Genomic DNA, 26,587 nt, shown 5'->3' on the forward strand with positions numbered 1-26,587 from the left:
AGGAAGGTTAAAGAGAGCGTACCTCCCCTGATGAACAAGAAGGGTGACCTAGGAGCAACACACCAGGAGAGGGATGAGCTACTCAAGCCCTTTTTTGCCTCAGGCTTCACTCGTAACCTCTCTCCTCACCCCTCCCGACAACATGCACCGCAAGATGGGCACAAGGCGGCTCAAGACCCTCCCACTGTAAGGGAAGATCAGGTTTCTGACCACCTGAGGAACCTGAACATACACAAGGCTATGGCACCTGGTGAGATGCGTCCCAGAGACCTGAAGGGAACTGGATCATGTAGTTGCCCAGACACTCCCATTACAATCATGGAATCATAGAATCATAGAACGGTTTAGGTTGGAAGGGACATTAGTGGGCAACCAGTCTAAACCCCCTGCAGTGAGCACGGACATCTTCCACTAGACCCGCTTGCTCAGAGCCCTCTCCAACCTGACCTTGAATGTTTCTAGGGATGGAGCATCCACCACCTCTCTGGGCAACCTCTTCCGCCACATTGGACACTTTCAAGATTCGGCTGCACAGCCTGCTGGGCCATCTTGTCTAGGCTGTGCTCTTCCTAGAAAGCTTGGACTACATGATCCCTGAGCTCCCTTCCAACCTGGGATTCCGGGATTCTGGGATTCTGTGTTTCACCACGCTCACAGTAAAACATTTCTTCCCTTATATCCAGTCTAAATCTACCGTCCTTTAGTTTAAAACTATTACCCCTTGTCCTGTCACATCGGGCCTTGCTAAAGAGGTAGCCCCCATCTCTCCTATGGTCCCCCTTCAAGTACTGGAAGGCCGCAAGAAGGTCTCCCCGCTGCCTTTCTGTCTCCACGCTCAACAACTACAACTCTCTCAGCCTATCCTCATAGGAGAGGTGCTCCTAAACAGCCCCCTAAACACTCACATCGGCTCAGTCGGGGCAGGCCTCGCCAGTCCTCAACCCTCTGCCAATCCTCCACCACCGCCACAGCCTTTGAATGGCACCCACGTACAGCATGCTCGCCTCCAGTGCCCTCTGCGAGCTACAAATCCTCTTTCTGCCCGTCAAACACGGTGCAGAGAAGTGGCCTCACCCCAAAGACAGACCCCAAAGGCCCTGCATCACCAGGCTACCCTGCCTGCCGCTCTGCCTCTGCCTCTCCACACTCTCCTGGGATCCCCACAAATTCACCTGCGCTTACGAGGTTCCCCAGAGCAAGCACGGAGTCACGCCTGAGCCCAGGCTGCATCAAACAGACCAGCCCCAGCTAAGGGAAGCGCAACGGAGGGGCCAACACAAGCCTTTGGGGAGTGTGGCAGGGCTGCCCCCACCACAGGGCTTGCCAGCTCTGGACGTGGGCTGCCAGGGCAACATCCTGCTCCCGCAAGCCGCCCTCCTCTGCCTGCTCCCACTCACAACCCCACGGACGGCACCGACAGGCCACAACCACAAACAGGCAGCCTCCTTTCTCCCACCTACAACCTCACAAGCAAGAGGGGCAACACGACACAGAGCACACACAGCTGTGGCTTTAGGCCAGGCCTAAACACAGCCTCAGTCACCTGGCAGCAAGGTCAGCAGGGAACAAAGGCCATGCAACGGGCAGCGCCTCATGCCCGGCACACCTCAAAGAACAGACCAGCCTTCCACGGCTGCGAGGAAAGGGGGCCCCCGCTTCACAATGCACCCGCAAAATAAACCACACGAGTGCCACGCCATGACCTCACTGATGTCACCCCGCTTCTCCTACAATTTGGTCTCGTCTTCTGCCCGCCCTGACACTCACCATCAACACCAAGACTTTGGCTTCTAATACTCTCACTTAAAAGCTGCCGCCAGGGCCAAGGGGACACGTCCTCAAGAAGAGCACATGAAAGTGTACAACTGCAGGAAGAAAAACACACCCCACCTCATGACTTGCCAGCCTGTGGCATGCAACAGCCGCTTGCTGCAAAACACCGTCATGCGCAAAGGCTGCCCCGCCCCTCGCCGACCACCATAAAAGCTGGCCCCATGCCTCTCTCCCTCACACACGCTCCTCACACCTTCTCCTCCAACGTCAACGAGGTGAGTCTGAACCCCCTTCCCCTCCTTCCCATTCTTCCCTTGCCCCACCTGGCCTGGCTCTTCCAGCACGCTCTGCCCCCAACTCAGCAGCCGAAACCTCCCCACACCCACGCTCCCCACAGCCACACAACACGCTTCCACGCTCCCTTGTCCTCCTACTGTTGCACCCCCACCTCACACCACCACACCCCTACGCTTTCTCAACACCCTCTCTTCCAGGGACCCTCCACACCACACACATGGCCTGCTACGACCTCTGCCGCCCCTGTGGACCCACCCCGCTGGCTAACAGCTGCAACGAGCCCTGTGTCAGGCAGTGCGAGGACTCCCGCGTCGTCATCCAGCCTCCCGCCGTGCTGGTCACCCTGCCAGGACCCATCCTCAGCTCCTTCCCACAGAACACCGCCGTCGGATCCTCCTCTTCGGCTGCCGTGGGCAACATCCTCGGCTCCCAGGGAGTGCCCGTCTCCTCCGGTGGATTTGGCTATGGCTACGGCTTTGGAGGCCTGGGCTGCTACGGCGGCGGAAGGGGCTGCTACCCCTGCTAAGGGCCCTGACCACCACCCCTGACACCAACAGCACGCACCCTGCAAGCCAGGGCATCGACTGAGGATGCACCTCCGGGCTCTTGCTGCCACGTGGACCTGCCCTCCACGGCTCCTCCTCTCAAGGCACCAAGCAAGGAAGCGGGAGAGGGGCCAACCCAGCCTGCCTGGACACACGGCCCACGCACCTCCTCCTCTTCTCCCACTTCCTTCCTTGCATCGCCCCTTCTGCTATCTCCAGTACTGCCCGCTCCAATCACTTGCTCACAAGCCATAGACCACCGGGGACCTCCGGCGTGCTGCTCCCACTGTGTGGCAGGAAGTTCTTGCTGCTCTGGCAAGGTCCTCTCTCGCACACGGCACCTCGGCTGATGGTCGCTAGACTTGCACCTCAGACCGCTTCCCTTCCACTTGCTCATCCTGCCTTTTCGCTCTCTTTTTTCCATCAATAAAGTGCTCCTGCATCCCAGCCTGTGAGGTCTCCTCTTCCCTTCTTCTCCCAAGCCTCCTCCAACTCTACCCAGCACAAAGCCAGGGCTCAAGAGGCCAGCGGGGTGGGTGGAGAAGGGTCACTAGATCTCTCCGCGGGATTGTGCCACCACAGCCAATATCAACACAGACTGGCATCTGGCAGGGGGGGCTTCCAGAGCGTGACACCAGCCAACCACTAGCTCAAACAAAGGCTTTGGCACAACAAGGCATGCAGAAGAATAACAGGGAGGGCTGCTTCTACGGCTATGTCAACCAGAAAAGGAAGGTTAAAGAGAGCGTACCTCCCCTGATGAACAAGAAGGGTGACCTAGGAGCAACACACCAGGAGAGGGATGAGCTACTCAAGCCCTTTTTTGCCGCAGGCTTCACTCGTAACCTCTCTCCTCACCCCTCCCGACAACATGCACCGCAAGATGGGCACAAGGCGGCTCAAGACCCTCCCACTGTAAGGGAAGATCAGGTTTCTGACCACCTGAGGAACCTGAACATACACAAGGCTATGGCACCTGGTAAGATGCGTCCCAGAGACCTGAAGGGAACTGGATCATGTAGTTGCCCAGACACTCCCATTACAATCATGGAATCATAGAATCATAGAACGGTTTAGGTTGGAAGGGACATTAGTGGGCAACCAGTCTAAACCCCCTGCAGTGAGCACGGACATCTTCCACTAGATCCGCTTGCTCAGAGCCCTCTCCAACCTGACCTTGAATGTTTCTAGGGATGGAGCATCCACCACCTCTCTGGGCAACCTCTTCCGCCACATTGGACACTTTCAAGATTCGGCTGCACAGCCTGCTGGGCCATCTTGTCTAGGCTGTGCTCTTCCTAGAAAGCTTGGACTACATGATCCCTGAGCTCCCTTCCAACCTGGAATTCCGGGATTCTGGGATTCTGTGTTTCACCACGCTCACAGTAAAACATTTTTTCCCTTATATCCAGTCTAAATCTACCGTCCTTTAGTTTAAAACTATTACCCCTTGTCCTGTCACATCGGGCCTTGCTAAAGAGGTAGCCCCCATCTCTCCTATGGTCCCCCTTCAAGTACTGGAAGGCCGCAAGAAGGTCTCCCCGCTGCCTTTCTGTCTCCACGCTCAACAACTCTCTCAGCCTGTCCTCATAGGAGAGGTGCTCCAGCCCTCAGATCATTTTTGGGGCCCCCCTCTGGACCTGTTCCAACAGGTCCATGTCCTTTCTGTATTAGCGGCTCCAGAGCTGGATGCAGTTCTCCAGGTGGGGTCTCACAAGAGCAGAGTAGAGGGGTGGATATTTGAAAAATCATGGCAGTCAGGTGATGTCCCTGCGGACTGCAAGAATCACAGAATCACACAATGCTATGGGTTGGAAGGGACCTCTGGAGAGCATCTTGTCCATCCCCCCTGCTTGACCAGGCACACCTACAGCAGCAAGCAAGGACCTCGTCCAGGCAGGGTTTGAATGTCTCCAGGGAAGGAGACTCCACAGCCTCTCTGGGAAGCCTGTTCCACTGCTCTGCCACCCGCACAGGAACAAAGTTTTATCTCGTGTTTAAATGGAACTTCCTGCCTTCCAACTTGTGCCCACTGCAACCTTGGCCTGTCCTTGGGCACCCACCACTGAAAACAGTCCGGCCCAATCCTCCTGACACTCACCCTTCAGATATTTGTAAGTATTGATGAGTTCCCCCCTCAGTCTTCTCTTCTCCAGGCTGAACAAACCCACGTCTCTCAGCCTTTCCTCATAAGAGGGGTGCTCCAGTCCCCCCATCATCTTGGTATCTCTCTGATGGACTTGCTCAAGCAGTTCCCTGGCCTTCTTCCTCTGGGGGGCTAGACTTGCACCTCAGACCGCTTCCCTTCCACTTGCTCATCCTGCCTTTTCGCTCTCTTTTGTCCATCAATAAAGTGCTCCTGCATCCCAGCCTGTGAGGTCTCCTCTTCCCTTCTCCCAAGCCTCCTCCAACTCTACCCAGCACAAAGCCAGGGCTCAAGAGGCCAGCGGGGTGGGTGGAGAAGGGTCACTAGATCTCTCCGTGGGATTGTGCCACCACAGCCAATATCAACACAGACTGGCACCTGGTGGGGGCTTCCAGTCTGCCACACAAGCCCATCACTTGCGTAAACAAAATTCCAACACAAGAACGTTCCCTCTGCATGTCTATCAGAATTTCTCCCATGCCAGCACACAGTTGACTACTCTCTTTCCCAGCATGAGTCTCTTCCCCTCTAAGCAAATACAATCACATAATCATTTAGTTCTGCAGGGACCTTTGCCGAGCTTGTCATTCAGCACATCTTCCAAAGCACGGCCAGCTGGAGCATTTTTTTGGGAACATGGTCAACCAGGTGTTCAGTATCCCTAAGGATGGAGACTTTAGGACCTCTGCAACAGTTTGACCACCCTCACACTGAAAATACTTGCCTTTTTTGTCCATGGAATTCCGTATGTGTTCGCTTGTTCCCATGGATCCTTGTGCTGCCCCTCAACACAAACTGCAGCTCTCCCAGAGCTCACCAGCCAGGCGCCCGCGCTGCAGCCTTCCCTCACCACAGCCAGCTGCTCCCTCAGCGCCATCAGCCAATCAGGACGCAGCTAACAACATGCCCACCGGGGGTGCCTAACAGCCTGCCAATCGGGCGGCGGCTGACAGGCGCCAGCTGCTGCAGCAGATCCTGGAAGTTTCCAGAAGGCTCCTGTCAGGACCCCAAAATCAACACGTCGGGCACAAGAAATCAAACATCTTCACCAAACGGCCCCCAGAACCGCTGCTGGGAGGGGCGGGGGCTGAATGAGGGGCTGAACGACTAGAAATGCTGCTGACAACCGAACCAAAGGCCTCAGGCAAAGCAGTTGGGGCACTTGGAGGGGACAGTTGGAGGGAAAATGCGCTGATTAAATAACAAAAAAAATCTGTCATCAATATGTACATCAAGAAGGCACCCTGCCCTTCTTGCCCATGCTGCAGGGTGCCAGGGATACGCAGGCAGGGTCCCCTCTCATGGTCCCCCCTTGCTGTTGTCCCCAGCCCAACTGCTTCCAAACGCCATGACACCATCTTCTCTCACAAAGTGGAGCCAGGACCACCCACTCAGTGTTTCTGTCCCCATCCTCTATTGGTGCCAGCACCCTGGACAACCCATGCAGAGTGCCCAGGTCACCACACCTCCTTGCTATGGGGTCGTCAACTGACCAAAGGCTGGACTAGGGCTGCACTCTCCACCTGGCTGCACGGTCCCCGTTCCACTTACATGGGAGCCCCTAGCCCATGGCCTCACCTTGCTATGGGGTCCCCAGATGATCCCTTGCAGGGGATCCCCACACCACCATCCCCCCTTCGCTGCAGGGTCCGACAGTGCATGTGGTCTCCAGACCACCATCTTCCCTGCCTCAGGGGCCATGCACCACCTCTACAGGGGACCCCAAGTCACCACCCCCCTGCACTGAGCTCACCATCCTCCTCACTGTGGGGACCCTGAGGCACAGCATGGGGCACTGAGCACCAGGGGCAGGAATAACCTGGTGGCCCTGCTCTGATATAAAGATGGGGCTCCTGCAGGGCTGCATGGCCAAGGAGCTGGTGGGGTAGGCACGTTCCCTTATGCTACCCTGCCACCTGTGTGCCTCCAAACTTGGGCACTCAAACCCAGATCTTTGGGTGCCAAAAATCTTTAGTCCCCCCAAATTGGTCACTCTCTCTTCCCCTTAACTGTTTTTATTTTTCACTCTCTGTATGTGAAAAATGGTTCCTGAAAAAGAAGTGAACTCTGGGCTGAGACAGGAGCTCACAGTCTCCAGGGGTATTGGCAGCACTGAAATATTCATCAAAGGCAAATTAAGAGAATGTTTCCAGAGCAGCTGGAGTCCAGAATGCCAGAGCTCTGCGCACAGCTGGAGTCGGCCTCATTTCAAAGGCGAAGCTTTTGCCTAGGAACAAAGCCCTTCCCTAAAATCAAAACCAAACATCACCTGCCTTGGAGCTGGGCAAGGAGAGGGGGAATGGGTTTGGATCTGTTTGGCCTTTTTATCCTATGATTTAGTGTAAATAGCACATCTCCCCTGCAGACGTGCTTTGTTGGCCTTGAGGGTCTTACCTCAGCTTATCTTAAAGTTATGTCTTATCAATAGAGGAGAAACTCAAGTAATACCTGCTCTTAGGAGCGATAGTTGTTCACCTTGGAGTTCAGCCAGCTTGACATCAACCCTTGGATGAAAATGGGTGCAGGATCTCGCCTCCCCACAGTCCTGCGACGTGCCTGAGCAGCCAGGCCTGGAGGGATGTCTGCCTCATGCTTCAGAACATGTCTCAGCCCAAAGTTGCTCCAGAGCTGCTAATTTTGGACACAGTCAGCTCAGTCGGGTTCAAGGGAGCACTGGGAAGAGGTTCAGAGCCACATGGCCCTCTGCCCAAAGGACAGATGGACCAGCATGACCCTCTCTCCCATCTGCCCTGGGAAGTCAGGTCTCTTTGGCTGCCCCCTGCCCAGCTCTGCACCTCATCCTTAGGAGACCCCAAGGCAGGCGAGCAGCAGGAAGGACGTGCTGGAGGGCACCCTCCCAGGCTGTGGGTGAAATGGGTGGCACTTCTCCCAGCGTCTGACTCCCAATGGGACTCTCAGCCACACAGCCAGGACCCCACTTTCAGAGCAGCCCCAAACCCCATCACGAAGCATTCGCAGCTTGTAGCCACGCATGGTCTCTTTCCCTTGTCTTCCTCCTGTTTCAAGAGGATTGGACTCGGTAAGGCCAAATGCAAAGTGATGGCGGCAAGGGTGTTACTGCACAGCAGCTCCTCCCGATCCCATGAACCAGGAGTCTGCAAGGAGTCTGTTTTGTTCTTGTCCCACCCCACGTCAGAAATTTTCCATTCAAATTGTTCCTGCTTCATATTTCATATGCTGAGAAACCTCTCATCATTAGCAAGAGCAAGGGGGTCTAGGAAAAGCTGTAGCCGTCACTCCCATTCCCATCCCAGCCTTCCCCCACTGTGGCTCAGCAAGACTGTCCCGTGCTTTTGGACAACTCTCCCATTGCCGAGGGGCTGCAGATGGGTGGGGAGCAACCCCAAGCCCCTATGGAAACTGGTGGGAGCTGGGCTGCTTGGGACAAAATAGACTTCAGCCAGCTGAAATCACGCATGGAGTCTGTACTGCAGGACATGACCTGGAAAGGGGCTCACTGCTGGTGTGCTGTCTACCTAAAAGCATAAAGAGCCATCGGACTGAAATCCAAGTGGGAGAGGGATGCTTAGAGCTTGTGTGTCTCACCTAGGCTCCTGGAGCTTGGCTGCAGCCATGCAGCATCATCACAAGCCAGCTTTCATGCTGGGATGGGCTGCATCCAGGCAGCTTGCACCCATCTGCCCCACTTACCTGGGAGGAATGGGGAGAGAAGAGCAGGGATCAGGGCCGGAGCCAAAACCAGACCAGTTTGAGAGAAAGAGGTCATCCACAAAGAGGCTTCGGTACGGAAACAACATGTCAGATGAAGCAGTGGTTCTCCGACGGTGATGTGATCTGACCAAGCCACCCAAGCTTTATTGTGCCTGCTGCAAGGTCCTGGGCTGTCCTCTGGTTCGTGTCACGCAGAAAACCTGCCCAGTTAACCTCATGGGTCTCCTCTAGGCTTTCATCCTTAACTCACAAGATCTTGCTAGATAATATCAAAAGCCTGGGTGATATTTCATTAACAAGAGAGTCCTGCTCCATCCATATGGCCACCGCAAGTTTACACCTCTCCCCTGTGATCTTCCCTCATGCCCTAACATTGCTTTGGTAATTAGCTCCAGAATTACCATATTTAAATCCAGCACCATGGTTATTCAACTGCTGTTACAGCAGCTCTGGCTTCGTCACCTCCCCGTGATTCCTCAGCTGAAAGAGTGGTTTACCCCTATTTAACCCCCAGAGTTCACAGGATGCAGCAGGAAGGTCTTATGCTCCCACCAGCACATGGAAAATCTTCCTTGGCCTTTTGCATTTCTCTGGGTCGTTGAATGGATGCCCCATCATTAGAAATGTTCAAGGTCAGGTTGGACGGGATTTTGAGCAACGTGGTCTAGTGAAGGATATTCCTGCCCGTGGCTGGGGGTTGGACTAGATGATTTTTAAAGGTGCCTTTCAATCCAAACCCTTCTATTCTATAATTTTTACCATGTGGCAAGCTGGAAGCGTGGAGGCTGCTGGATGTGGGGTGGTTGCGATTCATTCCCCTGCCTTGAGCCGATGCAGGTGGAGTGGGACACACAGGAAACATCAACGTGAGGTTTCTTCTTGCCAAACGTTGTCTTGCAGAGGATGAAAGAGGTGATGCTGTTTGCAGAGTAGACACGGGATTAGCTGGCACAGAGAAGGAGCTTCAGTGCCTCATTCCTGGTTCCACATGTGAGATCATCCTGCCTCATGAGGGAGGAAAATAGCACCAGGACTGGAGTCACTCATGGGAGTGGGATTTTGGAGTTGGGAAAGCTCTGGGAGGGCTGGGGACATGCTGGGACTCACCCAGATGGAAGAAGGGCCGGATTGTTCCAGGGGATATGGCTGGTCGCACGAGCACAGGGAGATGTCTTTCCATGTGCAAGGGGAAACAATTACACCCCCAAGAAGGGGGTCCCCTAGGATTCAGATTTTTCTGAGATTTTCCCAAAGGAAAAGGGCACACTCCTCTTCCAGGTCTCACCCAGGAGAAAGGAGGAGGGAGAAAAGGAGTGAAAAAACACAATATCCTACCACCCCTCAACATAGGGGCCATATTCTTTTTTGGGGAAAAGTGGGAATTCCTGAGTGGATCTCCCTTAATCCCATTCTTCAGCATTTTAATTTAGAGCAGTGCAAGGCCCTGCCTTTACCTCACAGAAATCCCAAAGGAAAAAACAGCTGGAGCGGGGCGGGGTGTGTTGGGGCAGGTGTCTTTGAAACCATCCCCCGCCCACCGGAAAGCTCTGCTCATTTTTAATCTCAACTCAAGTGCATTGAAGATGATTAAGCCTTTTCTCATCCAAATCCCTTTTGATGAGCACTTTGTAGTATGGAGGAGGGGAGGGGACCTGCGCACCCCCTTCCCTTCCCCTGCACGCCCCTCCCCGCACCGCTGCCTGCCGGGTGCGGGTCGGCAAGGGCCTGGGCTCGTGCCAGCACCCCCGTGCAAGCGGCGGGGGCCGGTACCGCTGTCCCCCGGCCCTGTGGCAGGTCTCGGTGCCGGTGACCCCCGGGCGCGGACTCCATTTCCCGACGAGCCGAGCGGCGGCGCCCGGTGACGGCGGCGGGGCGGCAGGAAGCGGGGCCGAGCCGGGCTGAGCCGAACAGTGCCGAGTCCCGCCGAACAGTGCCGAGTCCCGCCGAACAGTGCCGAGTCCCGCCGAACAGTGCCGAGTCCCGCCGAACAGTGCCGAGCCCCGCCGAACCCAGCCGAGCCCCGCCGAACCCAGCCGAGCCCCGCCGAACAGTGCCGAGCCCCGCCGAACCCAGCCGAGCCCCGCCGAACCCAGCCGAGCCCCGCCGAGGACCGGGCCGAGTCCCGCCGAGCCTGGCCGAACACAGTCGAGCCCCTCGAGGGCTGGGCCGAACGAAACCGAGCCCAGCCGAGGGCCGGGCCGAACGAAACCGAGCCCAGCCGAGGGCCGGGCCGAGCGCAGCCGAGCACCGCCGAGCCCAGCCGAGCCGAGCCCAGCCCCGTGCCGGGGTGAGCCGGGACCCCCGCCCCGTCCCATCACGGGGCGTTTGCGGGGCAGCCCCCACACACACACCGCGGGGGTGCTCGGGGCAGGGTGTAGACGTGGGGGGTCCCCGGGGGAGACAGTACGCAGGGGAGAGCCCCAGGGGGATATGAGGGGTCTAGGGGGGCCTCGCCCGGGCGGGGCGGGGGGCTGTGGTGCGTATGGGGCTGGGCCTGGGGTTTGGGGTGCGGGGAGGAGTGGGGTGCAGACCTGGGATTTGGGGTGCAGAGCTGGGTGCAGAGCTGAGATCCGGGGTGCAGGGGAAGGTGTGGGGTGCAGACCTGGGTGCAGACGTGGGATTTGGGGTGCAAGGGGAGGTGTGGGGTGCAGACCTGGGTGCAGACGTGGGATTTGGGGTGCAGGGGGAGGTGTGGGGCACAGACCTGGGTGCAGACATGGGATTTGGGGTGCAGGGGGAGGTGTGGGGCACAGACCTGGGTGCAGACATGGGATTTGGGGTGCAGGGGGAGGTGTGGGGCGCAGACCTGGGTGCAGACCTGGGGTTTGGGGTGCAGAGGGAGGTGTGGGGTGCAGATCTCAGACTTGGGGTGTAGGGGGAAGTGTGGGGTGTAGACCTGGGACTCGGGGTGCAGAGAAGGCATAGAGTACAGACCTGGCATTTGGAGTGCAGGAGGAAGCATGGGGTGCAGATGTAGGATTTGGGGTGCAGAGGAGGCATGAAGTGCAGAGCTGAGGTTTGGGGTGTGGGGGGAAGTGTGGGGTGAAGACCTGGGGTTTGGGGTGCAGAGGGAGGTGTGGGGTGCAGAGCTGGGACGCGAGGGAGGCGCAGGGTGCAGGGTGAGCCTCCGTTTCCAGAGGCCGGGCAGCGCCGTGCAGTGCCGCGTGGCAGGGCCTGGCTCCAGCCCAGGTGCTGCCTGCACGCAGGCAGCCCGCCGGCCACCCACCAGTTTCATTAATTAGCAACTATAGCTGATGAGTTTGTGCTGCCCCGGCCTGGCCGCGTCACCACCAAACACATCGCTTCCACTTTCCTTTCTGCTTTTGCTGGCAGAAGTGGGTAAACCCCCCCTCCCCATCCCAAGATAATCCCGTAGGCCTGGCACGTGGTTGATGCTCATGGGTGCCTCATGCCAGGGTGGGGGGTGAGCTCGGTGCTCCATAACGGGGTGCAACCCTAACTTAGCCCCCCACTACCTGCAGGGTATTTGGCCATGACGGAGGCAGCGGGGCTGGTGCCCAAACGCATCCTGGTGACGGGTGGCACTGGTTTGGTGGGGAGAGCCATTGAGAAAGTGGTGGCTGATGGAGGGGGGCAGCCAGATGAGGAGTGGATCTTCGTGTCCTCCAGAGACGCTGACTTGACGTGAGTTGACCATGTGGGTTTTCGCTTGGAATCCCCCCTGCTTTGCTACCTTGGCGCTGCTGAACCCCAAAATTTCCCATCCCAGGAATGCCGTGGAGACCAAAGCCCTGTTTGAGAAGCACAAACCCACCCATGTCATCCACCTGGCTGCCATGGTCGGGGGCCTTTTCAAAAACATCCGCTACAACCTGGATTTTTGGGTGAGCACATGGCAAATGGGTGGATTTGGGGATCCCTGAGGATGCTGCAACCCCCTGCCCTCCCTGACGTGGGGACACAGGGACATGGCTTGTTCTGCTTCTGGGGCCAAACCAGAGCTCATCTGGTTTCTGGCGTTATTAATGAGTTATTAATAAGGTGTTACCAAATAGGGTGCAGGGTTTTAGGGGGATCACCAGCCCCCAGATCTGACAAACCTCTCCATCTCCAGAGGAGAAACATCCATATCAACGACAACGTCCTGCACTCGGCGTATGAGGCAGGGGTGCAGAAGGTGGTCTCCTGCCTCTCCACCTGCATCTTCCCGGACAAGACGACGTACCCCATCGACGAGAGCATGGTGAGCATCTCCGTCCCCATGTGCAGCCCAGTGGGTGTCCCTGCCCTGCTTTACTCTGCTCTCTTGTCCCCAGATTCACAATGGGCCACCTCACAGCTCTAACTTCGGCTATTCCTACGCCAAGAGGATGATCGACATCCAGAATAGGTGCGGGGGATGGGGTGGGATGTGGAGAGCCCTTGCAGGCTGTGAGCAGCCTCCTGTTATCAGGGCAAGGGGAATTAAATGAAGCTGGGGAAGATAGCTGGGCTCAGCAGATGGAGATGCTGCTGGCTAGGGTCATCTGGGGACAGCTCTGTATGGGAGGAGGGGTGACTGCAGCTGGTGGACAACCTGCCTGTACCCCCCCACACTCTCACCCAGGGGCTACTTCGAGCAGCACGGCTGCCGCTTCACTGCCGTCATCCCCACCAATGTCTTCGGGCCACATGACAACTTTAACATTGAGGATGGCCACGTCTTGCCAGGGCTCATCCATAAGGTCTACTTGGCCAAACGTGAGTGCGGCAGGACTTCTTATGGCTTTTTTTGGGGAGGATTGGGGTTTTTTTTCCCCTGCCTGCTCCATGAGCTCTGCAGGGTAGTCAGGGTCAGTGGAGGTGGCTCTGATGCTCATGGACACGCTCTCCTTCCACAGAGACCGGATCAGCTCTGACCGTCTGGGGCACGGGCAAGCCCAGGAGACAATTTATCTACTCCCTGGTACGTGTGGCCTTGGGGGCCTCCTACAGCTTGGGGAGGGCAGCATACAGGGCTGGGGGGGCCGGTGCCTGGACCCCAGCTGGGTCTGAGCCAACCTAGGTTGTCCTGGGCAGCATTGGCCATCCTCAAGGGTTGGGTCCCCTTGTGATGGGAGGGCTGAGGGACAGCAGCCACCCCACCTAAGAGCCGTCTTCGCCTCTGCAGGACCTGGCCCGGCTCTTCCTTTGGGTCCTACGGGAATACAATGAGGTGGAGCCCATCATTTTGTCAGGTAAGGCCCAGCTGTCCCTCCATAACCCCCCACTCCAGCCCCTTTCCAAAGAAGATGGAGGACCGGCCGCAATCATGCCCTTCTTTACAGTGGGAGAAGAAGATGAAGTCTCCATCAAGGAGGCAGCGGAGGCGATCATGGAGGCCATGGACTTCAGGGGAGAGCTTGTTGTATCCTTCACTGTAGGCTGGCCCCCGCAGGGCTGCTGCGGCTTGGGGGGCACCCCACTTTCCACCAGCAGCTGTAGGGCTCCAGGGGAGATGCTGTAATCCAGAGCAGCACCCCAAGAGACCTTTTTTACCCCCCCCTTGGTTTCCCTTAATTGTTTCCATACCAGTTTGACACCACTAAAGCAGATGGGCAGTTCAAGAAGACGGCCAGCAATGCCAAGCTACGGCACTACCTACCCGGCTTCCAGTTCACACCCTTCAGGCAAGGTGAGATGAGGGGCTCCAGGAAAAAGGGGAAGGCCCCATCCACTGGAGTTAGCCTTGGTGGGATCACAGTGGTCTATCCTTTCACTTTCTAAAGGGGGCTTATAAGAAAGATGGGGACAAACTTTGTAGTAGGGCCTGTAGTGGTAGGACCAAGGGATCATGGTTTTAATCTAAAAGAGAGGAGATTTAGACTACATCTAAGGAAATATGTTATGCTGAGGGTGGTGAGACACTGGCCCAGGTTTCCCAGAGAGGTGGTCAATGCCCCATCCCTGGAACACTCAAGGTCAGGTTGGAGGGGGCTCTGAGCAGCCTCATCTATTTAAAGATGTCCCTGCCCCTGGCAGGGGGTTTGACTGGATGACCTTCGAAGGACCCTTCCAACCCAAACCTTTCTATGATTCTACAAACAAACTGCATTCCCAATCCCCCAACCCACCCCATCTTCTCCCTCCCCAGCCATGAAGGAGACCTGTGCCTGGTTCACCGCCAACTATGCCAATGCCAGGAAGTGACAGGCCAACGTGGCACCGGGACCGGCGTCACCCGGCACCATCCTCTTCATCTCAGGGTTGTCCTTTGCTGGGGCAGAGGACGGGGCTGGGGGGGTGACAATGACATTTCCAAAGTAGAAGGGGGCCAGAGCCCATTGAGCAGCCCCCACATTCCTGCCTGCTGCTGGAAGCAGTGCAAGATGCCCAGGGCAAGGTGGGGAAGGTGGTTTGGGGCACCCCAGAGGTGCTGGGACCCCAGATAGGGTGGTAGCTACCAACTGGGGCCACCACCGCTACCTTGCCCATATGCAGAAGGCTGGCAGCTGCTGCTGAGCTGTAATGGGCTACACTGCTAATTACCTCTAATTAGGCTGTAATAAAGGGAGGGTGATGAGGGTTTTCCCCAGCGCAGGAATGGCAGCTCAGCCTTTCCTGTTGCTTTTGGCACGTAGGGTTGGTCCCAAAGCCCCCAGCAAAGCCACCCCTGCCCCAGCATTGGGATGGGGTGGGGGGGAGGGGGAAGGTCTAGGATGGGGAAGGCTCCAGCTGTAAATATAGCATTTATTAAAATATATGCAAATAACATAAAAGTGGTGGGACAAGGAGCATCTGCCCCACAGCAGTCCCGTATGCACATTGAGTGGTACCCTTAGGGTCCTGAGGACCACCGTGTGCTCTCCACCAGGCTCTGGAAGAGCCAAAAAAAGGGTTTAAAACCCCTCTGGGAGGCGGTAGAGGGTCAGAGATGGGCAGATGACTCCATGGCCAAGCGGCTGCATGAGGCTCAACCAGTGGTGTGGACATGGCAGAAGTCCTGGCCAGGGATGGCTTTCTTCCGGCACCGCTGCCCGGCCCTGGTGAGCCCCTGGCATGGGGACAGCAAGAACCTATGGAAGGGAGACCCATCAGCACCAGCACCCCAAGAAGCCCCCAGGGAGGCTGTCCCCCAACTGTCAGGTTACTGGCTGCACCCTGAGGTGACAGCAGCCCCAACACGTCCCTGGAGATGGGATGTCCCCTGCGGTTGGCACTTACATATTGCTGGCTGGAGATGGGCTTGGGTTGGAGGGTTTGGGCTCCCAACGTTTCCCAGTGCCAAGGGCCAGCTCTGGCATCACCTGGATGGGGAAGAAGGGGTTTGGACAGGGCATCCTCCATCCCTGGTGACCCTCCTGTCCTGGAGGAGATGTCCCTTGTCCCCTGGGGACACATGCGTCGTACAGGATGGGTGCCTTGGTCATCCTTGGAGGACACCCCCCCTCCACCCAAAAGTCCTCCCTGGGTGTCATGTTCCCACAAGCGCTGCAGTGCCAGCCCTGGCCCCTCACCCAACAGGGCATCCAGCACCCAGAGGCGCAGTCATGATGAGGACACCCCAGCCTTAGAGGACCTGAGCCTCGGAGAGACCCTGTTGGCCCCAGGAGCAGGGTCTGGCCCAACCTGGGGACATCCCGCCCAGCACCTACCCCCCCAGCTCAGACTTACCCCACGTGAGCTCAGCTTTGTCCTCCAGCCTCCAGGGATGGGTGACACCCGTCCTGCTAAGCCAGGGAGGTCCCCTGCCATCGCTGGGGGCTGCTCCAGGCACGAGGGCTCTGCAAGAACATGTTATTGGTGGTGACACACTCCCAATGCTGCTGTCCCCCCAGGTGATGGATGGGGACACCCTGAGGTGGTACACATGTCCCAGCACAGCTTGGGGACACTTGGGTAACACATAGCATGGGATGGGGACATGCTGGGACTTCAGACCCCTGTCCTACGGCCACCACACCTCCCACCTCATGGTCATCTGTCCCACATCCCCCTGCCCAGCCAGCTCTCACCTTGCAGGCAGCTTATCTCCATTCTGTCCAGCTCCTCCTGCAACAGCTCCATTTCGTGCTCCCTAACATGGAAAGAAGGAAATCCAGAGCTCCGCCACCTTGGTGGCTTCTGTGTCATCACAGAATCACAGAATGTCCTGAGCTGGAAGGGACCCATAAGGATCATCAAGTCCAACTCCTGTCCCTGCACAGGACAGCCCCAAATTCACACCATGTCTCTGAGGGCCTTGTCCAAGTGCTTCTGGAATAGCATCGAGCTTGGTGCCGTGATGCCTCCCTGGGGAGCCTGTTCCAGAGCTCCACCACCTGCTGGGGGAAGAACTTTTTCCTAATGCCCAGCCTAACCCTCCCCTGGCACATCTCCCTGCCATTCCCTTGGGGCCTGGCGTTGGTCACCAGAGAACAGAGACCAGCCCTGCCCCTCCTCCTCCCCTCGGGAGGGAGCTGCAGAGCGCCATGAGGCTGCCCTCGGCCTCCTCTGCTCCAGCTGAACAAACCAAGGGACTTTAGCTGCTCCTCATAGTTTCCCCTTTAAACCCTTCCCCAACTCCGTGGCCTCCTCGGGACACTCTCCAGTAGCTTTATACCCTCAATGTCCTGTGGTGCCCAACACTGCCCGCAGCACTCGAGGTGAGGCTGCCCCAGCGCGGGGCAGAGCGGGACAATCCCCCCCCTCGCCCGGTTGCGATGCAGGGCTCGATGCCCCCCAGGGCACGGTTGGCCCTCTTGGCTGCCAAGGGGCACCATCATGATGGCAGCCCCCTTTTCAGCCTCCCCATACCCTCCTTCAGGCAGGGAGCTGGGATGAGGTGCCCAAAAGCTGCAGGCAAGCCATCAAGGTGTGTCCAGCCCCACCCTGTGGACCTCTGCCAGATGGCAGCAGGATGGGATATCCAGGATGGGTGCCCATGCTGGCTCCTAGCAGCTCCCAAGGGTGCCATGCCCATCACCCCCCCCAGCCATCTCCTACCTGTCCGGGGTGGAGGTGAGCTGGTGGTGGGGCTGCTCCCAGGGAAGCATCAGCCAGGCTCCCCCAGCACCACGGTGCATGGCCACCACCAGCCACTGCCCTGTGGGGAAGCGGAAGGGTGGGAGAGGGCAGAGCAATCCTAGCCCACCCCCGCAGCACCCCCAGGGTGGCATGTCCCCAGACAGGTCCCCCAACACCCGTCCCCACCTGCCACAGCAAGGGCCAGGAGAGTGGAGAGTGCCGGCATGCCAAGGAGCTCGCCAAGGAAGAGGAGGAAGAGAAGGATGGCACGGGGTGGCATGGGCACTAGTAGCGTGACCAGCAGCACAAAGTAGGAGCCATGTAAGATGCGGGTGGAGATCGCACTCTGGCTCTGACCTGCAGGACAGGGAACAAGAACCCAATGTTGGCACCCACCAGCACCCATCTGCCCTCCAGCACCCATCCCCAGCTCACCAGCTGGGCCGAGGATGGTGTGGAGGTGCTGCAGACTGCTCTCCAGCTGGCTCCGTGCACCCTCCATGGCCACCAGCATCAGCCCCAGGCTCTGGTTGACCTGCCACAGCTTGTCCATCACTTCTTCCATCTGATGCTGCTGGGCCAGAAGAAGGGCCAGGTTGCTCTCTGCATGCAGAGGAGATGGATATGGCATCCCATGAGCTGGGGGAGTTGCACCCAGGGGTGTCCTGGTGCAAAAAGAACTGGGAATGGGGTTTGCTGCATTCCCACCTAGTTGGGAATATATGTCCTGAGCTCTTTCCTGTGCGTGGTGGAGGTGGGACAGGACAACCCGCTCCCCTTCCCGGAGCCCTGCGGCCCCACAGCTGCTCGTGTTCCCTGTATGGAGGCACAAGAGGCTGGATCAGTCCCCAAGGTGGGAGACGGGGATGTAGCAGCATCACAGCTGGTGGCTCTTACCCATCCACTGGGTGATGTCCTCCATGAGCTGGGCCACCCGGTGTTGCCCACTGGCAATGAGGGTCTCATCCAGTGCCAGCTGCTGCAGGCTGGGGTGGATGGGGGTCTCCAGTCTTGGCCGCAGCCAACCAGCCAGCTGCTCCTGCATCTCCTCCTGCCTCCCCTGGGGTGAATATTGGGGGGGAAGAGTGGGGTGGGTGATGGGGGGTGGCCCCACAGTCCCCCACAAACCATCACCCCACAGCAATGCCCACCACCACATACTAGGTGGATACTGGCTCTCCCCATCCCAAAATGAGCCCCCAGTGTTTAAACTACACCCAATGGTGCTGGGGAGATTTCAGAAAAGCCTTTGCAAGCAAGCAAGGCTTGGAGGGTGGAAGGGGATCAGGGGTGGAAACCCCCACCTGCCATGGGAAAATTAACTAAACAGGGCTGGGTTTACCCCAAAATGAGGATGAGAGGCTGAACAAAGGTGGCTAAGTGGAGCTTTGGCTCTGTGCCTACAAAGTTTGGGATTTGGGGGGGGGGGGGGGGGGGGGGAATTGCATTGGATTACTACAGGATTTGGAGTGGAATTGAAAAAAACAGGATTTGGGGTGCCCTGCCCAGGCACCTTACCATGTCTGGGGTGCAGGGGTATGTCTGGTGACCCTCAGCGCTGGCTTGGCAGTTGAACAGGTCCATCCCCAGCTTGGCAGCCTCCTCCTTGTCCTCGCTCAGGTCGGTGCAGGTCAAGCGGAGCCGCACCATGACCTGGAGGCAGCACCGGTGTCAGCAGGTCTGAGCACCCATAGGTGCTCCCAGCAGAGACAGGGTGGGAGGTACAGAGCAGTAGCTTTTTTGGGTGGGGAAATTAAGGAGAAAGGCATGATCCCACCCCAAAACTCAGCCTTCACTCCCCAAAACCATCCTGCATGGACATTGAGCAAAGTAGCTGCTCAGGGTGGGGGGGGTCCCAGGGACCCCAACCTCCCAGCTTGGGGCAGGAGAGCCCCACTACCACACCTGATGGTGGCAGGAGCGTGGGGGTGAAAGCTCGCAGCGTGTGGCTTCAGCCCGGAACTGCTCATCATCCGCAGTCGTCTCAGAGGGGACACACAGGGGGACCCCCAGCTCCAGGGAGGTGCCAAGGCCCAGCCACCCAAAAATCCCAGCAGCAGCACAGAGGAGCAGCGGAGCCCAGCAGCTCTGGGACGGCATGATATGGGTGGAGGGGGCGGTTCTGCGGGGAGAAAAAGGGTGGGGAGCACCCAGAGGCCGGGTGGAACCCCCCAAATCCAGGTTTGGGGGACCCCTTCCCATTGAGGTCACCCACCACATTGGAGGACACACACCCCCCCAGTACACCCAGGGGTGTTGGCTGCACCCCAGTCCCGTGGTGGGGGAAGGGCTCGGGGCTAGTCCCGGGTTTGGGGGGGGTCGGAGGGGGTCCCCTCCACGCGTGAACCCGCGCGGCTCCACCCCGGACCCACGTGGCGCCCCCGCACCTGCGCAAACACCCGCCTTTCCCCCAAGCCCCGCCTCTTCTATCCACGTTCCTCCAATAGGCGGGCGGAGGTGGGGAGAGCGCGACCAATGGGGGTCGGGGGCGAGATCGGGGGGCGTGTCCGTGGGGCGGCCGGCGCGATGGAGGCGGCGGAGCTGCGGGTGGGGTTCGTGGGCGCCGGGCGGATGGCGGGAGGCCTGGCCCGGGGGCTGCTGCGGGCAGGTACGGGCGGGGGGCGGCCCGGGGGTCCCTGCCGTGCCTGGGGCCCCTGCCCCACAGAGCGGTGCGGGGACAGGGGGGCAGCCCGGTCCTGCCCCCCTCCCCGGCGTCCCTGTCCTACAGATCAGTGCGGGGACAGGGGGGCAGCCCGGTCCTGTCCCCCTCTCCAGGGTCGCTGCCCCTCCCTGGGGTTCCTGTACCACAGATCAATGTGGGGACATGGGGACAGCCCGGTCCTGCCCCCCTCCTCAGGGTCCCTGCCCCACAGATAGCGGGGGCACAGCCCTGTCCCTCCCACCCCGGGTGTCCCTGGTTGTCCCTGCCCCATAGTCCAGTGTGGAGACAGCCCTGCCCATACTCAGAAGCTGGGAGATGGTCCCTGAGTTTTGGGGTCACCTTCTTTATCACTGCACCGTGGCACAATGGGGTGCCCATAGCTGTCTCCGTGGGGTGCTCGTGCTGACCCATGGGATGCTCATGCCGGACCGGTAGGATTCGGCCCTGTCCCCCTTTGCTCCAAAACCCCCAGGCTGATCAGGATGGGTTGGAGAAAAGGAGCACATCCCAGCTGAGATCGGGGTGTCTGGACTGTGCTGGGGTGTCCCCACCACCCTGGGGCCACCCCGGCTGCTGACCCCAGTCCCCGTGTTCCCCAAGGAAAGGTGCCAGCCAGCAGCATCATAGCCAGCGCTCCCTCGGACAAAAACCTGGATGCCTGGCGGGTGAGTGGGGACACGGGATGACAAGCCACCCCGCTTGGTGGCTGTCAAGGTGGGAAGCATGTTTGGGTGCCCCTTGCCACAATTTCAGGGCCCTCTTTCCCCCCACAAAGGCCGCTGGCTCATCATTCCTAGGTCTGGGTGAAATCCAGGCAGAGCCTCGGTGGCTTTGTGGCCAGAGCAGGTCCTCAAGCCACGTCCCTGCATGCGAATATGCCTTGTCCATGGGGGTGCTGGGGTTGGGGGTGCTAGGCTGTGACTCCTCTCCCTGGCCGTGGGCAGGAGTCGGGCTGCCGGACCACGCACTGCAACCTGGAGGTGCTGCAGGAGAGCACGCTGGTCTTCCTGGCCACCAAACCCCACGTTCTGCCGGGCGTCCTGCAGGAGATCCGTCCTGCTGTGGGACCCCACCATGTTGTCGTCTCACTGGCGGCCGGCGTCACCCTCCAGACACTGCAGTGGGTGAGCCTCCTCCTTCTCCTCCTCCTCCTCCTCCTCCTCCTCCTCCTTCTCCTCCTTGTATTTGTACTTGAGCTCGTGGAGAAGGACACACCGCTGTGGCTCTGTCCCCACCTGGGTTGCACCCCCAGGTCCTTCCTCACTGACCATGCTTCTCTGCCAGCCCCAGTGGGTGATACCCACCAGTGCCCAGGGCACCCTTGGGTGCTGCCCAGAGCTGGCATCTCTCTCCCATCCCCTTCTCTCCCCAGCTTCTCCCCGCTGGGACCAAGGTGCTGCGGCTCATGCCCAACCTGCCGTGCGTGGTGCAGGCAGGGGCGATGGTCTTCACCCGAGGCAGTGGTGCTGGTGATGAGGAAGCTGCCCTGCTGAAGAGCCTGCTGTCCTCCTGCGGGCTCTGCGAGGAGGTCCCCGAAGCCTACATCAACATCCACACCGGCCTCAGTGGCAGCGGGGTGGCCTACGTAAGCGCTGGCACTCGGCAGGCACCGGCTCACCAGTGGGACACAGGATGCCAGCAGAAATCGCACCCATCAGGGGCTGGGGTTTGGGGTCCCTCCTTGCACCACACTCAAACCCCAATGCTCTTCTCCCCCAGGTCTACCTGTTTGCTGAAGCCTTGGCCGAGGGAGCGGTGAAGATGGGCATGCCGGGTGCTTTAGCCAGCAGGATCGCGGCTCAGACGCTGCTGGTGAGTCGGTGCTGTTGCTCAGGGACACCCAGTATCGCTCCTCTCCCTCCTGCCCTGCAGCTCCCACCTCACTTGAGCACCCTGGCACCATCGCTGCCCTGGGCTCTGCAGCACCCAGCAGGGTGGCAGAGGGAGGGAGGAGGCGCTGGATGGCCTCTTGCCTCAGTTTCCCCTCTTGAAACCAAAGATGAGGCCACCAGGAGACAGCGAAGGCCATGGTGGTGGGACAGACGCTTCAGCGCCTTGTCTCCCACCACGGGGTATGGATGACGGGAGGATGCTGGTGTGGAATCCCCAGACAAGGAGAGGGGTGTTTGGGAGGTCACTTTCTCTCTGACCCTCCCTGGTCTCCCATAGGGTGCAGCGAAGATGATGCTGGAGTCGGGGGAGCACCCAGCAAAGCTGCGAGGAGATGTCTGCACGCCCGGGGGCACCACCATCCATGCGCTGCACCAGCTGGAGAAGGGTGCACTGCGGGCCACTGTCATGAACGCCGTGGAGGCAGCCACCAACCGGGCATGCGACATGGCTGAGGACTAGCGGCCTGGCTGGGGATGAGCCCCTCTGTCCCATCCCCCGTGGTGCAGGAGGGGCAATGGGAACCAGACCGAACCCCTTCAGGGAGCAAGGGGACCCTGACACCCCCAGGAGACCCTGGCTGGGGGTGGGAAATGGCGTGGATCCATGTTCATGCCATGTGCTACCTCTGCAGGGCTTGGACTGAATAAATGTGGGGAGCACGATGGCAGGCTTGGCTCTTTCTGGTCCCTTCAGTCCTGGGGGGCTATTGCATCCAGCATGGGGTCACCTCCATGGGGAGGTGACAGCCATGAGCCCCATGGCCAGCAGGGATGGAGCTGATGCTGCACTGGTTCTAAAATCACCAGCACTGTGCCAGGATTTATGGGCTGATCCCAAATTAAGCTTGCTGGGGCTGGGCTGAGCAGCCATATCCCTGGAGCAGAAGGCGAGGACCGTCGCAGGTGCCATGATGCCAAGGGACCTTGAGAAGCAGGGAGCTGGCAGGATGATGCTCTGGGGGTGAGCACAGAGAAAGGCTTTGATTTCCCAACTCAATGTCAAGCAGGGGTGTTTGGTGCTTGGGTTACACGTGGGCGATGATGCCTGCTCTACTCAGCTCTGGAGATGCATGGACAAACACAGAGCTGCTCTCCACATCCCAGAACCACAGGGAAGCAGATGACCAGCCAAAAAACCTCCACCTCCCACCATGGCCAGGCACCAGCATCGCACCACAGTCCTGCAGATGGGTCTTGCTCCAGCAGCCAGGCAGCGGGATAAAGCCCAGACCCGCTCTTAGCCCTGGGGTGCTACACATCAAGGGAGCAGAAACTGAAAGCTTGCCTATCTGGAGAGGATCTGAGCCTTTTGCATGCCCTAATTAAGCTTTGTTTGCCTCTCGGCACCTGCACAGATGCAATTAGTGATGATTTGCGAACCGCTTTGAAGATGAAAGGCTTTTTCTGGCCAAAACATCACTGGTGAAACAGCTGGATGCTGAGCCTCCGGCTCCTATGGCTTTGACCCCGTCCCCAGGGATGCCGTCACTCCAGATGCCAGTGGCACAAAGCCAAGAGAGACGCTACAGCCCTATAGTGCTGTCAGGTCGTGCCAAGGCATGACCTCCCTGGGCACTTTCTCGAGGCATCTAATTAATTAGCAAAGCTGCACAAAAGCTGGAGATGGAGCTCGAGCCTGCCCATCTCTCCAGCCCATCTCTGCACTTTGCTGTGTAGGCAGGAAAGCGGCTCATAGCACCTAGATGATGCAAGGAAGCAGTGGTTCTCCAGTTTTCGAAGCCACCTGGTAGCTCCTTTGTCCTTCTGCCTGCTTTTATCCCTGCCGTGTCCCCAGGTTCCTCACAAGGTAATTCTGCCAATCGCAGAAATACGCAGCCTTCTGACTTCATTCTTGAGCGTCTCCATCTCTTCTGTGTCCTCCACACCGCTTTTTAACATATCAGGCCAAAAAGCTTTGGCCAAATCCAGCCCCATCACTTGTGACATGGCTGACCCCAGCCTCCACCTATTCCCCATCTCCATGTGTCCTAAACGCTTTTGAGCTTTGGGCTTTCAGGTTTTCTTTCAGAGAATCACAGAATCACAGACTTTGGAGGTTGGGAGGGACCTCTGGAGATCATCTCGTCCTACCCCCTGCTCGAGCAGGCACCCCCAGAGCAGGGGCACAGGGCCGCGTCCAGGCGGGGGGTGAATGTCCCCAGGGAAGGGACCCCACAGCCTCTCTGGGCAGCCTGTGCCCCTGCTCTGGCACCCGCACAGGGAAGGGGTTTGTCCTCATGTTCAGGGGGAGCTTCCCGTGTTCCAGCTTGTGCCCGTGGCCCCTTGGCCTGGCGTTGGGCACCGCTGAAAAGAGCCCGGCCCCATCCCCCTGACACCCACCCTTCAGATATTTATAGGCATTGATGAGACCCCCCTCAGCCTTCTCTTCTCCAGGCTGAACAAACCCACATCTCTCAGTGTTTCCTCATAAGGGAGATGCTTCAGCCCCTGATCATCTTTGTAGGTCTCAGCTGGACTTGCTCAAGCAGTTCCCTGGCCTTCTTGAACTGGGGGGCCCAAAACTGGACACAGTACTGGATGTGGCCACACAAGGGCAGAGTACAGGGGGAGGATAACCTCCCTCGCCCTGCTGGCCACACTCCTTTTCATGTATCCCAGGACACCGTTGGCCTTCTTGGCCACATGGGCACAGTGCTGGCTCATGACCAACTTGTGGTCCACCAGCACTGCCAGGGCCTTCTCAGCAGAGGCACTTTCCAGCAGGTCAGCCCCAACCTGTGCTGGTGTGGGGGGTTGTTCCTCCCCATGTGCAGGACCCTACACTTGCTCTTGTTGAACTTCATCAGGTTCCCCTTGACCCAGCTCTCCAGCCTGTCCAGGTCTCGTTGGATGGCAGCACAGCCTTCTGCCGTATCACCCACTCCTCCCAGTTCGGTATCGTCAGCAAAGCAGCATGTTCAACCCCAAAGCCAGGATGCTGATGATCTTCACCATTTTGCTAAGCGCTGATTTTAACAAAAACTGCTTATATTCCATTAATTTTATTTAAAAATCCACTACTCCCTGCAGATACATTATTGTTACTACCTTACTGCTACCACTCCTGCCTTTGAGAAAGGCATGTCATCCTGCCCAGTAAGATCATGGAACAGACCCTCCTGGAAGGCATGTTGAAAGATACGGAAGGCAGGGAGGTGATTAGGACAGTCAACCCAGCTTCACCAAGGGCAAATCATGTCTGACAAAGGTAGTGGCCTACAATGGAGGGACTGCGTTGGTGGACAAGGGATGTCATCCACCTAGACTTCTGTAAGGCCTTTGATATGGTCCCGCACAATATTCCTGCCTCCTGGAGAGAGATGGGTTTGATGGGTGGACCATTAGATGGATCAGGTATTGACTGAATGGCCATGTCCAAAGAGTTACAGTTAATGGCTCAGTGTCCAAGTGGAAACCTGTAACAAATGGTGTGTCTCAGGGGTCCATACTGGGACCAATACTATTAAATATCTTCATCACTGACATAGATGGTGGGACTCTGTGCCCCCTCAGCAAGTTTGCAGATGACACCAAGCTGAGGGAAGCAGTTGATTCCCTCAAGGGAAGGGATGCCATCCAGAGGGACCATGAAGAGCTGGAGGAGTGGGCCCATGTGAACCTCATGAAGTTCAACAAGGCCAAGTGCAAGGTCCTACGCATGGGTCAGGACAACCTCTGGTATTGATACAAATTGGAGGTTGAAGGGATTGCGAGCAGCCCTGTGGAGAAAGACATGGGGATATTGGTGGATGAAAAATGGGACATGAGCTGGCAATGTACACTCACAGCCCAGAAAGCCAACCATCTCCTGGGCTGGATCCAGAGCAGCGGGGCCAGCAGGGTGAGGGAGGGGATTGTCCCCCTCTGCTCCGCTCTGGTGAGACCCCCCCAGAGCCCTGAGTCCAGCTCTGGGGTCCCCAGCACAGCACAGACATGGACCTGTTGGAGCGGGTCCAGAGGAGGGACACGGAAATGGTGCGAGGGCTGGAACCCCTCTGGTGTGGAGAGAGGCTGGGAGAGTTGGGGTTGTTCAGCCTGGGGAAGAGAAGGCTGCAGGGAGACCTTCTTGTGGCCTTTCAGCACTTAAAAGGGGCTCATATGAAAGATGGAGCATGTTTTAAACTGTAAGAGGGTAGGTTTAGACTGGAGATAAGGAAGATATTTTTTAATGCTGAGGGTGGTGAGACACTGGCCCAGGTTGCCCAGAAAGTTTGTGGATGCCTTATCACTGGAAGTGTTCAAGGTCAGGTTGGACAGGGCTCTGAGCAACCTGATCTGGTTGAAGATGTCCCTGCTCATGGCAGGGGGGGTTGGACTAGATGAGCTTTGAAGGTTCCTTTCAACTCAAACCATTCAATGATTGGATATTCTCACCTCCCCAAACCAGGCCAAACAGTACCACGAGTGCACCCAGGCCAACCTACACGAGAAGTGAAGGCCTCCAGCCTGGTACCTTCTGCTGAGTTTGGCAACATTTTTCTCAAACAACTGAGAATTCCTTTAATTCACAAACTACTGCTCGATGTGAGCCACATCCCAAGCTCTGAAATGTTTTTGTAGAGTTTTTTTTGGTGCAAAAGATTATAGAAGTAGATAGAAATATGGTTTTACATTATTATAACCCATTGGTGGATGAAAGTCTGTGTTCAAGCAA

At 57.9% G+C, this 26,587-nt stretch overlaps 4 protein-coding genes across 4 annotated transcripts; 3 read left to right on the forward strand and 1 right to left on the reverse strand.

The window, feature by feature from the left end:
- Positions 1-2,287: 2,287 nt before the first annotated feature.
- Positions 2,288-2,596, forward strand: LOC135312268 (feather keratin 1-like). The gene has a single exon (XM_064445414.1). The coding sequence runs from the start codon at positions 2,288-2,290 to the stop codon at positions 2,594-2,596; it is 309 nt and encodes a 102-aa protein (XP_064301484.1).
- A 9,320-nt stretch (positions 2,597-11,916) lies between these two features.
- On the forward strand, positions 11,917-15,152 carry GFUS (GDP-L-fucose synthase). Its single transcript, XM_064441968.1, has 10 exons — positions 11,917-12,099; positions 12,185-12,299; positions 12,530-12,658; positions 12,732-12,805; positions 13,022-13,155; positions 13,296-13,360; positions 13,565-13,631; positions 13,722-13,801; positions 13,969-14,068; positions 14,528-15,152. The coding sequence occupies exons 1-10, from the start codon at positions 11,948-11,950 to the stop codon at positions 14,581-14,583; spliced, it is 972 nt and encodes a 323-aa protein (XP_064298038.1). The 5' UTR covers positions 11,917-11,947; the 3' UTR covers positions 14,584-15,152.
- Positions 15,104-19,790, reverse strand: LOC135311835 (protein brambleberry-like). Its single transcript, XM_064441966.1, has 12 exons — positions 19,767-19,790; positions 19,285-19,501; positions 18,898-19,032; positions 18,277-18,439; positions 18,088-18,195; positions 17,815-17,982; positions 17,566-17,736; positions 17,359-17,458; positions 16,389-16,450; positions 16,048-16,157; positions 15,598-15,680; positions 15,104-15,449 (listed from the first exon to the last, which is right to left on the reverse strand). The coding sequence occupies exons 2-12, from the start codon at positions 19,477-19,479 to the stop codon at positions 15,347-15,349; spliced, it is 1,398 nt and encodes a 465-aa protein (XP_064298036.1). The 5' UTR covers positions 19,480-19,501; positions 19,767-19,790; the 3' UTR covers positions 15,104-15,346.
- Positions 19,791-19,880: 90 nt separating this feature from the next.
- Positions 19,881-22,596, forward strand: PYCR3 (pyrroline-5-carboxylate reductase 3). Its single transcript, XM_064441967.1, has 6 exons — positions 19,881-19,987; positions 20,642-20,706; positions 20,986-21,165; positions 21,414-21,626; positions 21,761-21,853; positions 22,211-22,596. Exons 1-6 carry the CDS (start codon positions 19,906-19,908, stop codon positions 22,391-22,393), a joined length of 816 nt encoding a protein of 271 aa, XP_064298037.1. The 5' UTR covers positions 19,881-19,905; the 3' UTR covers positions 22,394-22,596.
- The last annotated feature ends 3,991 nt before the right edge of the window (positions 22,597-26,587 follow it).

The sequence above is a fragment of the Phalacrocorax carbo genome, chromosome 2 (assembly GCF_963921805.1).
Source record: "Phalacrocorax carbo chromosome 2, bPhaCar2.1, whole genome shotgun sequence".
In the NCBI taxonomy this organism is placed as follows: domain Eukaryota; kingdom Metazoa; phylum Chordata; class Aves; order Suliformes; family Phalacrocoracidae; genus Phalacrocorax; species Phalacrocorax carbo.

Coding starts and splice junctions, on each gene's coding strand:
- GFUS (XM_064441968.1), top strand. CDS start 11,948: ATGACGGAGGCAGCGGGGCTGGTGCCCAAACGCATCCTGGTGACGGGT. Junction 13,632..13,721: donor GGAGCCCATCATTTTGTCAG/GTAAGGCCCAGC, acceptor CCTTCTTTACAG/TGGGAGAAGAAGATGAAGTC. Junction 14,069..14,527: donor GTTCACACCCTTCAGGCAAG/GTGAGATGAGGG, acceptor CTCCCTCCCCAG/CCATGAAGGAGACCTGTGCC.
- PYCR3 (XM_064441967.1), top strand. CDS start 19,906: ATGGAGGCGGCGGAGCTGCGGGTGGGGTTCGTGGGCGCCGGGCGGATG. Junction 19,988..20,641: donor CCGGGGGCTGCTGCGGGCAG/GTACGGGCGGGG, acceptor GTGTTCCCCAAG/GAAAGGTGCCAGCCAGCAGC. Junction 21,627..21,760: donor GTGGCAGCGGGGTGGCCTAC/GTAAGCGCTGGC, acceptor CTTCTCCCCCAG/GTCTACCTGTTTGCTGAAGC.
- LOC135312268 (XM_064445414.1), top strand. CDS start 2,288: ATGGCCTGCTACGACCTCTGCCGCCCCTGTGGACCCACCCCGCTGGCT.
- LOC135311835 (XM_064441966.1), bottom strand. CDS start 19,479: ATGCCGTCCCAGAGCTGCTGGGCTCCGCTGCTCCTCTGTGCTGCTGCT. Junction 16,451..17,358: donor CTCACCTCCACCCCGGACAG/GTAGGAGATGGC, acceptor TTTCCATGTTAG/GGAGCACGAAATGGAGCTGT. Junction 16,158..16,388: donor GGAGATAAGCTGCCTGCAAG/GTGAGAGCTGGC, acceptor ATGTTCTTGCAG/AGCCCTCGTGCCTGGAGCAG.